At 44.7% G+C, this 16,892-nt stretch overlaps 1 protein-coding gene and 1 long non-coding RNA gene across 2 annotated transcripts; both read right to left on the bottom strand.

Annotated features, from left to right (window-relative positions):
- Positions 1-8,466: 8,466 nt before the first annotated feature.
- Positions 8,467-11,645, bottom strand: LOC101775443. Its single transcript, XM_004954225.2, has 3 exons — positions 11,412-11,645; positions 10,525-10,918; positions 8,467-9,112 (listed from the first exon to the last, which is right to left on the bottom strand). Exons 1-3 carry the CDS (start codon positions 11,542-11,544, stop codon positions 8,833-8,835), a joined length of 807 nt encoding a protein of 268 aa, XP_004954282.1. The 5' UTR covers positions 11,545-11,645; the 3' UTR covers positions 8,467-8,832.
- Positions 11,646-13,057: 1,412 nt separating this feature from the next.
- LOC111256109 lies at positions 13,058-14,721 on the bottom strand. The gene is made up of 2 exons (XR_002676156.1): positions 14,538-14,721; positions 13,058-13,286 (listed from the first exon to the last, which is right to left on the bottom strand). It is a non-coding gene; the product is annotated as an uncharacterized LOC111256109 (long non-coding RNA).
- Positions 14,722-16,892: the final 2,171 nt, after the last annotated feature.

Below are 16,892 nucleotides of genomic sequence, written 5' to 3'. Positions count from 1 at the left end.
ATGCAATTCATACTAGAACTTCTACTCATCTTTTACCCATTTCTCTTTCATCTATTCTATTCATTGCTCTTACTTAATAATTGCTACAGCACCACTCTCAGAAATTAGGGTTATTTTCAACAAATGATGGCGCCACATATCAATTGATCTACTTTATTAATCTTTGTGTGCAAGTGAAAAACAACCTACACATGCTTATATTAATTAAGAGAGAGTAATTCCATGTGAAATTATACACACACACATAGGAATGGCCATAAATTTCGCATTGGCGCTCGTATTTTCCTATATTTGTTTTAGGAATTAATGGCACTATCTATGTTTGTAATGTATTTTTTTAAAAAAAAGAAAAGAAAAATCCTCTATGCATGTCTGGCTGTATAATCCGTCCGATCAGCACAAATCTTGATTCCCCCATTAGATCGTAGCCATCGATCTAGATTTTGTTGAGCAAAGAAGCAACTATACTACTCCTAGCTGCTAGTTGACCTCGAAGCTGTTTCCAAAACGGGATGCGACGACCGACGCGAGCCGAGCTAGTGGTACTCCGCTCCCCAAAACGTGTGCATGTGGCGACGCACAGCGGGCTGGTCGGCCGTCGGCGTACTTTCCATCGCTGCATTGCATTGGGACCCGCAAGTAAGAGCCCACTACTTTCACCAGCGCGTGCATGTTACCCCCTCATGCGTGCCGCACGTTGCCGCCGGGCGCTATAGCTCTGCGTTGCCCTTTGGGATCGGCAACTTTATCTAGCTGTGTTGTCACGGTGAGTGTGTCCACTCCATTTTATTCTTTGGATCGTCCATCCTGATCCAGGCCACACCTCCTTGACCGCATCTAATCCACTCACTCACTCTTTCCGTCTCGCTGCAGCCGGGCCCCACTACGAAGAATAATGTATAGCTGTAGTAATAGTATAACAGAAGGGTTTGATCGCATAATGCGTAGTAGATAGATGCCGATACACACATGCATTTATGCTTGCCGGTTGTTGCTTGCGACTGGAGAGTGAGAGTGAGCGTGAGTGAGTGGTGTAGGACTGCAGGGGCACGCAGGGGTCACTCACCAACACAAGGGGATGGAGCCATGGAGGCCGCGGGTAGGGGACAGCTCAGACCTAGGGAGGGGGGGAGCAAACGCGGTCGGGGGCACGTGACTGCGCCAGCCTACTTATCCGTCGGCCTCCTCCCCATGTGCCGCACCTCGCGACGCGCTCTCCCCGCTCCGCTCCGCTCCCCCTCCCTGCCATCGCCGCTGTCGGTCGCGGAGCCGATGGCCGCGGATCGGAGGGCGCGGGTTGGCGGAGGACGGAAGCAATCCGGCGCGGGAATCGCGCGTCGGCGCGTGGACTTGCCTGCCTCTCGCGATCGGTGGTGGGCCAGGTTTCACGCACGCATTGCGGTGGGATGGGTACAGACAGAGAGGTAGTGACTTCAGCCCTGAATTTTGATTGGCCCGGTTTCAAAAACCGAATTCGAATTCACCGAGCAGCCGGCGCATTGCCCGCGTGTGATGTGACTTTCGGGGAACGTGGTTTTAAAATTCGCGTATGGTTTCGAGTTTTCCACCGTACACGGCGTAATCTGAGCAGATAGTTCGAATGATAGTATTTGCAACTCTCTCTCTTTTTTTTGTTTTCATGCAGATAAACAACCTTCTGATTTCTGAAACTCCGAACAAACAAAAGAGCATATGGGTCCGTACACAGCTGGGCATAGCATGGTTCTATCACTCAAAATCTGCGCCGGGGGTGCAGCAACATGTCGTGAGGACATGACGCAGTTAGCTAGTGAGTGACAGGTGGCGCTATCATGCATGCACCCCCACATCATGCCGGCCGCGAGGGTCCACGCGACAGTTCTACAGCTCGAAGCAGCAGCAGCATTGCCTTCCAAGGAAGGATTCGTCGGATCAGTCCGCAGTGCCAGAGTACTGTGTGCGTGCATGCATGCCTCTGGTCTTAATCGCTTCTTGTGTGTTCAGACGACCGACGGCCGATCGATCAGGTGATGGTGGCATGCAGCCCATGCCCATCTCTATACATGCACACATGACACAACAACTAGCTTATAGCTTTCGCCAATAATTCCTTTAGTCATATAGAATATATGCTCACCGGCACTGCTAATTTGCCACATCGATCACGGTCACGGCAGGCATACACATCCCTGCTGCTCGCCAGCTCTCAGCACAAAGCAACAGGTTAACTGAAAAAAAGCAGACCAGAAGTTGATTGTCCAATTGCCACGACAAACTCCGACACTGAATTCTCGTTACGTGCAGTGTCTTAGTCACGCAATCTATTATCTTAATACAATAGTGTTAAAAGAAGCCACCACGACTACCATCATCATCGCAGACAGCTCCAATATGCGCATCTCGACTAGCACAGCAATGACACTACCCTCAATGGCCTAATTTAATCCGTGAGAGATTTGGTTGGAAAAAATATCAACACATGAGAATTTGGATCGGCAGAGACGACAAAGCATACGCACAAAAATATCATTTCTAGAATAAATGGGAGGGAGGGGGGAGGGGGGGAGTACAAAATTGAGTGTTGCTGTCTATTGCCATCTGGCAACAATTGGAGCCAAATCAGGAATGAGAATATGTACAGGTGTACCCATCCATGTGCTCATGTGTCCCCAAAACCCACACTAGGAGACTTGACCAACAATGTGAAAAGAGAGGGCGTTGATTGGATGGAGTAGCGATCGGATCCAGTAACAAAGTAGCCATTCCAGTTGGGTGGAAAAATAATTAACATAGGGCCCCGTTTGGATCATTGGAATTGAATTCCATCCTAATAATCATAATTTAGATACAAATTAATTAAGCTAATATAATTGTATGTGGAATATAGTTGTATATTATAGTTGGTGATATGGGAGAGATACTTGTATGCTGCACTTCTACTGTAGAGAAGCGAGTCTAAGAGCGTGCTATAAGAATTGAATTCCATCTAATAACCATAATCTATAGAATCAATTTCCATCTCCCACCCCATGAATTTAAGATAGGCTTATATCTAAACTTTGGAAAGTTGTGGAATGCCACATTCCAACATAAATTAGCCTACTCCATTAAATAGATTCCAATTCCTTGGACCCAAACGGGGCCTAGGAGAATTTAGGTTGGCATAGATGACAAAGTAGACACGCTATCCGTGTGCCATGAGAGATTTAGTTATAGTGAAAACATCATTTCTGGAAGAAATTTGGGAGGGAGGGAGAGAGAATGAAATTGACTGATATTGTCTGTTGCCACTATCTGATAGTAGTAGTACAAGTAATTGGAGCTAAACCAGGGATGAAATATGTACCCATCCCCATGGTCATGTGTCCCCTTAAACCCAGACTAGGGGACCAGCCAACAAAGAGGGAAAGAGAGGGTGTTGATTGGATGGAGTAGCGGTTGGATCCAATATCAAAGCAGTCATTCTAGCAGTAGATGTAGCTCCAGTCACAGTGTGGTGATTCGAAGGTTGGAGAGGAATATGGATGGCAGTGGGAGCGAGCCGGGATGTGGTAGCCAATGGCATTGTGGATATGAAACACCAGAGGGAAGCCGTGTGCCATGACATACATCGATGGCAAGACGAGATGGATACATAGATGAATGGTTGAATTTTGCCACAAGAAACGGTACGAAGGCATTGAGGTTGTGATTTTCATTTAATTAGTATAAATCAATCAAAAACTAAATTACCAAGCAAAAGGCTAGCATGCAAACACATTACTTACTATCATAACAGCCATGATAAGAATGCAGATTTGGGTTCGATACTACAGAGCTACGGGCAAGTCAAAAAGAACGGTAAGGTTGCGATGAAAGCATACAAGATACGTTAATCAAGGCCTAGATTAAGCAACATATGATTGGATTTATGACTAAGATATTGATGAAGACACTATTGCACAACAACCTATCACCGTCGGCCCCGAACCGTACATCACTACTGGTTTGGCCTCTCATTGGATTAGGTTCAGTGGTGATAAGGGACCTCATTACCGCTAGACAGAACTAGCTGTGATGCCCTTTATCGGAAAAAAACAAACATCGCCCCGACGACCTATCACACGCCGCCGCAACTCGGCCACGTCGCTGCTTGGACGCCCCAACAAGAGAGGGGGGAAGGAAAGATAAAGCCGCACCGTACCAGATCCGGTCAGCGCACCCCTCTATCTCCACTATGCTCCCCGCCTCCACCAATGCTCTGAGCGGCCACCTCTGCTGTGGCATTGCGCTCCTCCACCCCGTTGGTTGCCGCCACGCCTTGCCCGACCGCCGTTCCTTGCCACATGCACGAGGTGAGGGGTGAGAGGAGGGGGGAGAAAGGGCTGACGGGGATCTACCGAAGAGGGAGGGAAGTGAAGAGAAGGAAAGAAGAGAAGGCTGGGCTGAGAGATAAGCAAGACCGGGGAGGGTGAGCGTATAAGAAGACGACGGACACTAGAGGCCTCCACTCAACTCGAGTTCAAAAAAGTTCAGGTCTGGTTTGGTTCGGCTTCACCATTTCATGATTGGAACTAGCGGTGATGTATGTTTTCACCGTGAGTTCCAACATCTATTATGTCTATCTAAAGACTGAAGTGGAGGTGAAAACGTTTCACCGCTGGTTCACATAAAACCGACGGTGATGGCCCATTGGTGATGGGCAGTTCCGTAGTAATGAGATGTGGTTTTAGATATGCTATAGACATAGTTGCTAATGGTGATCAACGACAAGAGGGTGGTCCATGGACGAAACTATAGATAGACATGATTGAATGTTGGCTGCAAGAGAGTTATGGTGTCAGGCTAACTTGCAGCCATGAAGCCTACAAGGAACCGAGATGCTTATGATATTTCTTTAAGATATTTTAAAAAGTTAAATAAAACAACATATATATATGGATAAGTACATTTCAATTTAGTTTTTATAGTTTTTTTAGAAAATAAAGAGAATGTAAATGAATATACATTGGGTGCAACATTTGATGTACATACATGTTGTTGTACATGTACCATATCAGGCATCGGTGAAGAGAGAGGGAAAGAAAATAGATGTCCACTAAAAGAAAATAATATTGAATCTAGCCGCGCTATTTACGGAGGTCATCTTGCTATATATATACATATATATAAATATAAAAATTATATAAATATTTCGTCATGCACGCAGATTGCGCGAACGATCAACGTGCGATGTCTAAGCCGCGCAATTTGAAATGGAGGGAACTAGGCGGTGGTGCCACTCCCGTAGTTGGAGCTAGATGTCGAGATGGTCAGCCATTGCTCCGTCGCTGTCACGGTGGATCGATCGCTTGCTTTTGCTTGCTTGCTTGTATGTTAGGTGCAGCGCAGCACAGAGCCCCGGACAGCAATGTCGTGGGAATTAAGAACCAAGCTGATGGCAATTAGGTGAGGTGTTTTGGACGCTTCCCCCGACGGCTGCCTATGGCGACCCCGGCCCGGCCCGGGCCCGCACCGCTGGCTGCCCATTCCCGTTCCGTTCATGCATCGCTATGCTAGCAGCCGTATACTAGTGCGCTGGGTCCCACGTAGGCCGCGCGCTTTGCCAGCTGGGAGGGGCGTGACGCGCCTGCAACACTGACCTGGCATCGCCCCTGAATCCGACGTGCCACTTGCAGGCGCCCGCGGTGACAGCCGGTTCGGTCTCACCTCGCGCAAGCTGACAAGCCGTCGCCGTCGCCACGTAGGACGGGCCGATGGGTGCGCCACCGGACGCAGGGGCCTTTGCAGCGGCGTTCGTTCTGGTCACACGACTCCTGCCGTTGCGACTTCGTAGTCGGGAATATGTGCGCGTGTACTGATTCGTTGGATGGAACAGACACGATACTAGGAGCCCATTTGGTTACCGACAAATTAGTATGATCGCTCACTGTATCTGCAAGCCACAAACCCTAACAAAAAAATACCTGAATTTTTTCTAAACCAAACGAAGAAAAAAAAATCGAATTTTGCACGCATGGATGGATGGTAATGCGCTGTGTGCTGCGAGTACCTTTCTCGCTCTCCGCATGTACATGTGCTCTGTGGCTACCGAAAAGTTGGTATTGCTTCTAAGATACGGCTAGATCATCATTGTCAAGTAGTGACTATTTTCAGTTAGTTAGGAGCATTAGGTGATGCAATTTGGGCCAGGAATTGCATGATCAAAGAAGAATTTTTTTTTAAAAAAAGAACAAGCAAAAAGAAACGGGAGAATAGAAAACATGGGATCACGTTGGCTGCATGTGCGGCAAGAGACTCGTCCGGTCCTACCAAGACCGAGTGACCAACTACTAAGATAGGTCTGTTGCGCGTATAAAGAAATCAATCAAAGGGGGAAGCTTTAGCTTTGTATATATGTTTCTTTGATAACTTTGAAAAAACAGAAAAGGGAAATAATACACTAAAGGTTGACCATCCCTTTGGCAACACCCTGAGCACTACTACAAATACAAATAAAATTCAATGTCAGAATTACTATAAACCATTTCCTCACGGAAAAAGTTTTGATAGAATCATTTTACACCAACCTTACAAACATATTCGATCAATAATGCGATTACGATTTACGGTGTAGCTGCTATGGAATTTCTTTTGTTCAAATGAGATCTTTGTATATGATCGCACAACGGACACTCGAATATTTTCCTAATTTCCTCTTTGAAGCTATTTTGGAGATTCTCTTTCTCGAACTATACTTTTCCCGATGAACATCAACTAGGAAATGGGAAATCAAAGTACAAGCAAAGCAAAGCAAAGCCTGGGAACATTGAAAGAGAGAGAAAGAGAGCGTCGGTCATGTGGGGATGGTACACGGGAGTATATTCTAAACACGCTGTCAATTATCTAATACTCTCTCTTCCGAATTGCAGGTCGTTTTAACTTTTTAAAATTTATAGATGTTTGTATGTATCTAAACACACACTATATTTAGGTGCATACGGACATCTATGAATCTAGAAACATCAAATGACCTACAATTTGGAACTGAGAGAGTATATATTTCTATATTCCTAGAATACAAGATTTAAACTGTAGCATAGTGAATTCAGGCATTGGTGAAGATACCTATGCAGCGTACGATCCCGTTCCAAGCACCGGTCCATGCGGTGGCGTCGGCCACGGACACGGCGACTCCACCGGCCGCAGCCCGCGCCCGGCACCGGCGGGCGCCGGTGCGCCGGGCTTCATGTTCTGGCGAAGCCGAATTTGGTTTACTCACGATTTTGCCTCGGGATTTCCACCGCAGCAGAGATGTCAAATGGTCCCGGTCAAATCACCCCCACCCAACCACATTAGCAGCTTGGAATTATAGTATTATTTTCGGTTGTTGCCGGATCTCCAAACAAAAATAGTTCTAGAATAGATGGGCCCACGACGTGCTTGCTTCCTAGTACTAGTATACGAGTGCTTGACAAATGTGTGGGCATCTGCAGCTCACTTCTTAAGCGGGTGCTACAGTGCGCTCTATTGGTATGTCCGTATGTACCACATGAGAAGTCAAGGAGGAAGACACCGACAAAATTCCATGACTTGGATCCATATTTTCAAACCAAAATGCTATCCAATCAGAAATTCAATCAAATTCTTCCTCTAGTCAAAATTAGCTGATATTTCAGGCAATCAAATTGGGCCGCGCTTAGTAATATTTTGCTGCTCGGGTAACCTTTTTGCGCGGTTGATCACTTCTGCTGACATTGCAAATTAACAGCAATAGGATGCATGTGAACTGGGGAGTATTCTCCTACTAAAAAACATTTTTTTGCCGATCTGAATCTCAAAGGCAACGTATGTGCCCAGTGAGAGCGTAATGTTGGGCACAAAAAGGGAGACAAAAATGATGTGAAAAATTCGTTGAGTCACATGCATTAAGCACGGATCTAGCTACCATGTTGGTGCTGGTGTGGAGATGATGAGAGGGGTGGGCTTCCAGGACAATGCAGGTATGCATCCCATGTGAGATGTTTTCATCTTCAGTTCAGGCCCATGCACCTGCTCTCCCACTCTCCTCCCGGTCTCCCCCACCCCACCCACTCCACCAGCAAAATCTCTTCATTTCCTCAATGAAACCAGCGGGCTCTACCCCCCCAAAACAAAAAAAACAAAAAAACGTCACCAGCAATGCAATGCTCCAAGCCTCCAACAACCATACAGTTCAGAAAGGCCGTTACCAGGTTGGTGTCAACCAGCATCCAAGACCACACGCACAGTCCTGGCTAGTGGCTAACTGACTACACCTGCACCCTCTTGTTAGCATGCAACAGTCTCAGGGTGCATTCGGTTTTTTAGGAGTCACTCTTTGCTAACTGTACGAGTGTATGGGCAATTGATTAAGCGGCTGATGAGGAATAGGAGCAGAAAATGCCCAATGATATCGCAGTTCCAAACATACATGGATCCAACTGAAAATACTGCACAATGTATGTACCTGACGGCGATGCCATGCCAACATTACCGAACAGACCAGTGAAAACAAATTTGGACAATCACCATTGAGGATCACACTCGCATTCTGAATCTCTTTGTGAATACATTGTCCGTAAGATTCTTAGTAAAAGAAGATCCATGAAGCAAAACTGAGTGCCGAAACTGTAAAAGTTTTTCTTCACTTCCTCCAGGCTATCTGTAAAGAGCTCTGGGTCAATTCATGTGAAGAAGTGATAACACCCTCACAAAATTCTGGGCAATAATTCGTGGCTGTTATATACCATTTACAAAGTAGCTCAACTATGTACCAACTGCTGTACATGTGAAAGGAGAAACTGGTGAATCTGTGCATACGTGCAGTATCCATGCATTCCAACTTCATTTTCTGTCCAGACTGACTTATACAGCTCAAATCTTGGGCACTAGCTTCATCATGAAGTTGTATTGTACTCCTTTAGCAATCTTAGGTTCTGGCCATTTAGCTCCTTCCGGTACACGGATGCATTTGAAACCTTGATTTTTGTACAGGCGCAGGGCAGCTATGTTGTTTACATCACAGTGCAATGCCATGGTCCGGCACCCCCAACTCCTTGCTCGCGCCTCTGCTTCTTGGACCAACATTTTAGCAATTCCTTTCCGACGTTCCTCCTTTCGCACTGCGACATTTGCTATATAAGCAATACCTGTTCTGCAGAAGTTGGAATTAACCATGCATGTCTTTTAAGTGGGGAAAATACTCGCGCATGCACATTTAGAAAATATCATTGAAATACAATTATGGAACACCTTTAGACATCCCATACACACAGAAGCATGTATAGCAGAACCAATAGCACAGACTAACTGATTTCCAACTAGATATAGTTTAGTATTCACTAGCCTATAAATAATGTTTCAGAAATCAGAATGTGAATTGACTCAAGTAGCTGTATTTTGATGATTTCAGTAGAGGATTCATCCCCTTGAAATTCTTAGAAGACGTGGGCCACCCAACTATTTCATAAACTCAAGGTTAATGTACGAAAGGATCTTATAATTCCTCCTGTAGCTACAAAGTAAATGTAGGGAAATTGACATATGAAAGGAACCTGGTTAGTCTGGTTAAGCTAGACAATGGAAGGGGAAAATCTAAGTATATAAAGGTAGTATTGAACAGAAACACTGTCAGCATACTAACACTTTATTTGCATTGAATAGACTCCCAGATGGACAAAAGACTACTCTACAAACACTACCCGCATAGTTCTCCCTTCCTACTTCAGCTGAGAAGTGTTTGGTCAAACTATTTTAGATGTCATTGATGAAATCGAATGTTCCATTTTATATGGTGCGTGTTAAGGAAACACATTCAACCTTCAAATATTATTTTGAGGCGAGGAGCATGGTATTTTTCTTTAGTAAGAGAGTCTAGACAGACGCTCAGCATTTTTTGTAGTTAGAATAAATCTACAGCAACCCTCTATACTGCCTGAAACTAGCTTGACAAAGAATGATTTAACTTCGACAACAAATGCTATACAATAGCACTATTGCATCTTTGGCTTGTGAATATATTCGTGCAGCAAATTAGCCTTTTCAACTTCTGGTAAATCTCAAGATACATTTAAGTTGATCATAACCAATTTGGTTTCATATATCAAAAGAAGAAGAAGGCCTATGTTATAGATGTCGATTGCCCTATAAAATTAAGTTTTTGTCCAGCACATATTGTCGGTATCTCCATGACAGAACAAGCTATACATGTATCCTTCTCTAGACTCCAGTGCCCTCCAAATCAGGAAGGGCATTGCAGTATTGCGATAGCTTTCCGAATATTGCAATGTATCATATGTCCTGTTGAAACTTCATTAGTTTCTGATTATACTAATTATACATTCTAAAAGAAAAAACAGAAGAGTTCTTTTCTTTTTATTGATCTAGTCAAAGAAGTGATGCATATAACTAGCAATGGTAGATATACAAGCTTCAGAACAATAAGTAATGTTATTGACAAGGTGAATCCTACAGCAAAATATGTAGCGTGCATTCATCTATCATGACATTCTCAGCACATAGATTAGAGGGTCATTAATGTATATGTTTCAACAACTAATTATATACCTTCTCTGCTTCAGGGGTCCCCTTCTCGGAAGATAGTCTGCCACTGTGTCAACTGTAAGAATGCCAGCTATGGAGCCTCTACTGAGATTGTATTTCTGAAATTCGGCTTCTCTAGGATCTCCGCACTCGATGTCGAAGCCATTGGTTACAGAATTAGAATTGACCGCAACAAGGCAAGTCCTCGTACACCCGGGTGGAACTGAAAATCCAGATAGGAGAGCAATGTAACGATCAATCCGTAGAACAAGGTCCAACGGAAACTTGTAATCTGGAAAGAAAGAGCTGCAATGAGTGTCAGCTACTTCCCAACACTCTTCGAGCCGTGCATCTCTGACAACAATTTCAGGGTACAAAGAAGGCAGCAGTTCAACCGCCTGGCTAGCATAGCAAATTCCTGAAAATAAAATTTGAAAGAAAAGAATGTCAAGGACAGTAGCCACATAACAGCAAAGGTGTGGTATCTCATAATTAAAATGATGTTTAAAATTCTGCTGACAAAATAAATTTGGTGATTACAGTTTGAGTTATGTGATTAAAATGTACCCGACGCACTAAAACTACAAACTTGTCAGGTTCATATAGCCAAATTATGTTAATTTTGCGGTTGCACAGGGGCTAGGCATCGACCATACACAAATCCAAATACCCAAATCGGTGCTTGCAAAGTTGCCAAATAGATAGTTCATGAAATACAATTTTGGTGGTTGGTATGACTAAATTTCTACATTCTCAATGAGGAGGGCACATATCAGGATGTTGAATTATACACCACCAAAATAGTAACTTGTCCCGAGAAAACTCAACGCATCATCGCGCATCGAATTACACTTGGGAACTACAATCAGCGCTTAAATCCCACGAATTGGAATGGGGATGAGGGTGCGGACCTGCGGCAGGTTTGTAGGCGAAGGACGGGCCGCAACGCCGCAAGGCGCCGGTAGATCGGTGGCAACGATCAACAGGTGACGCGGAGAAGGAGGACGACGGGGCGCGAGACAGGCTCAGCGCCGGCGTAATCATCCCTCTCCCTTGACCTCGACTCCTCCGCTCCGCTGCCTTGCTGTCTCTCTCCACCGATTTTTTAATCTGTCGTTCAGCGGAAGCCCAGCCAGCCAAGCAAAGCCCACAACTTTCCGTCTTCTCAGTCGCTTTGCGTAAGCATCAGGTTGCGTTCCAAAATACACTACGCGTTTTACGTGGGTTCAGATTTTGCAAAAAGCCCCTAATTTACATTATGACTATTATTGTATCTGAAAAAGCTCCTCTAATTACATGTATATGAAACGTATGGCAGCATCATATCATTCTGCGTGGGAATTAAGATGCTCGCATGACATGAAGGTACTCCTTCCATCCCAAATTATACGTCGTTTGACATTTCTGGGTACATGGCCCTTACGCTACGTATAAAAAACAAAATGGTCTATAATTTGAAATTGATTTTAAGTACATAGGTGGTCAGTTGTGTTGGAATTGATTTTACAACCATATTGGCAGGGCAGCAGTGTCGTGAAGAGGACTGGAAGTTGGTGGAGGGATGATAATGGTTAGTTTAGTTGATTGAACAATGAGGAGATCATGGACTCCAAATGATAGTCAGGATGTGGTTTAAGGATCCGACATCCGAGCTATGTAAAAGAGAGCTAGATGGCAGAGATACTAGGAGTTGACAGTGACATTTCTAGTATCACGTTTGTAAGTTTGTTGATGGTTCATGAAAGATTGGTGGAATATTTATCTGCAAAACCGTAGTTTGAAAATAACAAGTTTAACGTTTAAGACCGCTAATGCCTTTTATCATTTTGCTGCTTCGCTTACGGTGACTAGCTAAAACAACTGATTCCATGGCACTTCTGTTGGTATGCGAGCTATCCTAGATGGTGTTTGGTTCATACAATTCATACAATGGTAACATAAATGCAAATGATATGGGATTGCAGTGCTTTCAACTACGGAACGAGCGATTACACTCTTTGTTTTGGTTCAATTGTGGTAACGTAATCAGATAGTATACTTTTTCGAATTTACAAAACAAGTTCTGTTTTCTCATTACGGAGGGGAAGGGGTTGTAAGAGGCTTGTATAGCGTGAGGATTTGATTATAGTATTAACCGATTACTGATGGGTGAAAACAAACAGCTGTAACGTGATTCACCATCTGTAATCCGATTACGTTACATTTTGCCGAACCAAACTTCATCTGAGAATTTGCTTTTTTCCCCTCATGCCAGGTGGAGACGATCAATTGGGTGTTTCTGTCAATATCACCAGATCTATGGTGGCATGCATCTCAATATAAATCAAAACAGGTTGAGCTACTCATCTTACAAGTTGTCATCCACGATTTGCTAGTTATAACATCAGCAGGGTGCGATTTGTGATGTCATAAGCACTGAAAGTAGCAGCAGAAATAGATCCTCTCGATACCGTCCGTTCAACCGCAGACCACGTAGAACCCATGGCTAGAACCCCAGAACACCTTTGCTAACGCTAATCAGGCACACGAAAGCCCGATTCGCAGCACACAGATGAGGTGAAATGCAAAATTTGCTACTCTCATGACATCTCATAAGAAAGCATCTAAATTATGGACTGTCTTCGGTCATCCTACATATGAGGTCAACAACTTTTCCGAATTGCTCTAGCCCTTCACACCTCTGCACCATAATCATGGACTAGCTAATGGTTAACAGAACCATCATCTTCAGTTCTTCACCTCTGCTCGAGCCTTCCTATGAGGTTTGGATCCGCCTCCCACAAAACCTGCATTAAAAGATAAATTTATTTATCATCTTTGCATTTCAATCTGCGAAACAAAAGATTATGGATCAATATTTTTATGAAAAATCTTCCATGTGCAAGATATAATGCACAATTGCCAAGAATTGCTCCTTAAGCAAATCATACTCACTCATCTGACAAGGATTCCCTCACACCTCAGCGTATTATCTGTGGGTGAACATTGTGCAAGGATCCATTTTAATGCTTACAAGGGCTAACATAATGATGCAGGGTAATCAAGTATGTGAACCAACATATGACCAACGACTATATATACTTTATCGATGCAAAGTGCTAATTTTAGTACAGTGAAACATATGTCAGGTTCATTACAAGATACAACGGTGGGATCTTTCCTTACTCAGAAAGAATGTCACATGCTAGGAAAACTCATTCATTAGTTTTCTAGGAACCTCACACTTGCAGTTGCAGTGCTTCATAAACCTCCCACCTGCCGTGCTTCACGTTGTCTTAGGCAATGTTCTCTCCAGCAAAATGGACACACATAGTTACATGCTATATAAAGGTAAAACTTCAATAATGTTCATGAAGATATGACACAATATAGCAGTGCATGAAATCAAGTAAACAATGCGTAGGTGATCATGACGTGCATTTGCATCATTGCAACAAGCTGCATAAAGAAACAGTCACAGGCCACCCTGAAATGGTGTTTGGTGGAAGGATGAGCTAAAAGGCATAACAAATTTATACATGAAACAATACAATGATGAAACACTTCTCCAAGGATTCACAAGAAATAGCATCATTTTAGTGCAGCTGTGCGAAAAATTCGTAAAGTAATCACTATACAGTAAACAAGCTATGACTTTACAAGGAAAAACTATAGGTCCTATCCTCTCCATCCAATCCTGGTCATGCTTTCCGTAATTGGTGTACGGAAACAAATCCAACCAAAACAACACATGTTCTTGGTTTGCTATTAACAATCGCGCAGTAATTCAATTCCAGCCAAGGGACAATCTAGCAATCCGAAGTCCACTGGTCATGGAGGCATTTTCGCCAACAGCTAACGGGCACACTACAAGCATCAGCAGTCAGCACGGCAAGGAACAGTTAAGACCCGCGGCACCAAGCATTTCTCAGAAAGTGAGACAATAGCACTACAGCTACCAGCGACAGGAGAATTGAAAGGTCAAGCATTTTTTGCGTTTGCTATGGAAAGCAGACAAGCAGTAGACGGGGAAATGCCGGGATGGCGTTGACAAGCACCTGGCTGACGCCAATGAGGCAACGAATAACAGCAACCCCATCCATCGGCGGCGCTCGGTGAGGCATCTCACGCCTCTTCGTGCTCTCCTCGCTGGCAGGCCTGCGCCGCTGCGCGCCACCCACGGACGATACAAGACGAACCGTCGCGTAGAAGGTGCCTGCAGGACGCAGTGGCAGAGGTGGGATTTCGACGCGAATGGGGTTGGAAATAACCAGCAGCAAGACCACAGAGAAGCGCCGCCCCATGCGCGTCCGGCGTAGGGATCCGAAGTGTAACATCTCGTGTTTTTACGGGAAGTTTGAATTTGAAAAAATATGTATTTTAAAAATTTTATGATGCGGTGTGAATTTTTTCAAACTATAAGAGTGACTTCATTGAACCTTTCCTAAAACTTCTAGAATTATTATAGATTAAAAAGAAATGTTAAGATGTTATATGTGCTAGTGTGAATATTTAGAGTTCATTTGAAATTTATTTGGATTTGTTTGAGTGGGACTTGTGTTTGAATTAGAATTCAAATACAAATCGAACTAGAAGAACTAACTAAATCTAACCTGAGCCCACAGCAACCTAGTTAACCTCACCAGCCCACCTATCCAACAACCCAACCTAAGGCTGGAGCAAAAATCGGAACTTACGGTTTTCCAAAACTGGAACCTCTAGTTTTCAACCCAGACCACCTTCGCACCGCAGTCGCTGACCGCCCGGCCCCACTTGTCAGCCACCGCGCCACTGTTCCGCTTTCTTCCCCACGGCAGTCACGGGCGCGACAGCGACGTGCGCGCCGCGCACGATGCCAGCCGCCCGTGTCACTTTTTCGCTGACACCCACGGATGCGCACCACGCTGCCCGGCCGCATCCCCTACTGTCCATAGCAGCCAAAAACCCTAGCCGCCCTCTGTTTTAACCCCCACACCAACCACTCTTGGCCACCACCGAAATTGGGGTTTTCCCCTTCACCCGCCGCCGTTTGGAGAAGAGGAGAAGGGAGAAGGGGGCGCAGGGGATGGGGAGAGGACGCTGGAGGAGGAGAAGACCACTGCTGCCCCGTCGGAGAGCCGCCAAGCTCGCGCCCGTTTGTTTCACCTCTGCACCGCGCTACTTCTTCCCTCGTTTGCAAGCCCACCAGGTGAGCCTCACGAACCCTGCTCGCCTGGGTGAACTGCCGTCGCATTTGTGACCTGAACCGCACGCTCGCGCGTGCGCAAAGCCCATCACGGTCGAACCCTTAGCAAAACCGGAGCTTCCGGTTTCCAAATCGGAACTTCCGGTTCTGCATTAGCTCCAGAAACCTTAGGAAGTCTCAACTAAACGAATCCCAAACCCTTGTGTGGTGAACCCTAACTTCCCAAGACCATCCAAAGCCCTTCGTAGGAGATCTCCCCTAAGAGGAGAGATCTACCTAAAAAACTGGAACATCCAGTTTTCCTAAACCAGAATTTCCTGTTTTAAAATTGGAACATCCAATTTTTCTAAATCAGAACTTCCTGTTTCTAACCGGAACTTCCGGTTACAAAATCAGAGCCTCCGATTTTTACCCCAGAAATTAGAAAACCCCCACAACAGCTTAGCCACCGGCCCAAAAACCCTCCAAAGCTACCTGTAAGCCTTTAAGGCAGTTTGCAACCAAATTGCAGCTGACCTACGGCCAGATAACAGCTAACTCCTTTGTTTCCTATTTTCGCCCATCTTACCAAAATTCCGAAAAATGTTTTCAACTTCAAAAATTCATAACTAACACATTCTAATTCCAAAAATTATGAAACCAGTTTCATAATTTTCCTAAAATCACGCAGCACATGTTAGACTAGGCTTTATTCTTATTTGGTTCTTCTTTGGATCTCTTTTGGAGTTACTTTGCAACTAGACGTTCGGTAATTATGGTAATTACGTAATTAGGAGCTGTCGAAGACTCGGAGCTGAACTCGGAGCTAGAGCCGTTCGAGGACTACTACGAGGAGGAAGACTACTCAGGTTCACACCCATTCGATTTGAATACCTATTAGGCATTGCTAAATTAGTATGCTAGCGCTTTATTTCCTCGCTTGAGATGATGAACCTTGCATAGCCTTCTTTATGCCTTGAATCCTTGTTCGACCTACTACCATACTACTTATATATGCTATGTGCGATGCTTGCATGTATATGGGAATTTGTGATTAGGATTCTTGGTGTGTGTGGGATTAAAACCGGCAGGAGAAGGTGATTTTGGGATACTTAACGAGAGTGAGCTTTACACAACCCAGTCTTCGGAGTGGGGGCTTGGGGTCCATTCTCGGACGTTTCATGTTTGGTACTTGTTGCGAGTACACAGTTGAGGAGCATAGGAGTTGGGGGTGATACCTATTATGGGT

This window comes from Setaria italica, chromosome I (genome assembly GCF_000263155.2).
Source record: "Setaria italica strain Yugu1 chromosome I, Setaria_italica_v2.0, whole genome shotgun sequence".
Lineage (NCBI taxonomy): Eukaryota > Viridiplantae > Streptophyta > Magnoliopsida > Poales > Poaceae > Setaria > Setaria italica.
Note: the sequence above shows the minus strand (reverse complement) of the source record. Positions and strands in the feature narration are given on the sequence as shown.

What these genes read in the sequence shown, in the direction of transcription:
- LOC101775443 (XM_004954225.2), bottom strand. Translation starts at nt 11,544, where the DNA reads ATGATTACGCCGGCGCTGAGCCTGTCTCGCGCCCCGTCGTCCTCCTTC. An exon ending in CGCCTACAAACCTGCCGCAG is followed by an intron (nt 10,919 to 11,411) that starts GTCCGCACCCTC and finishes TTTTATTTTCAG; the next exon opens with GAATTTGCTATGCTAGCCAG. An exon ending in GGACCCCTGAAGCAGAGAAG is followed by an intron (nt 9,113 to 10,524) that starts GTATATAATTAG and finishes CAACTTCTGCAG; the next exon opens with AACAGGTATTGCTTATATAG.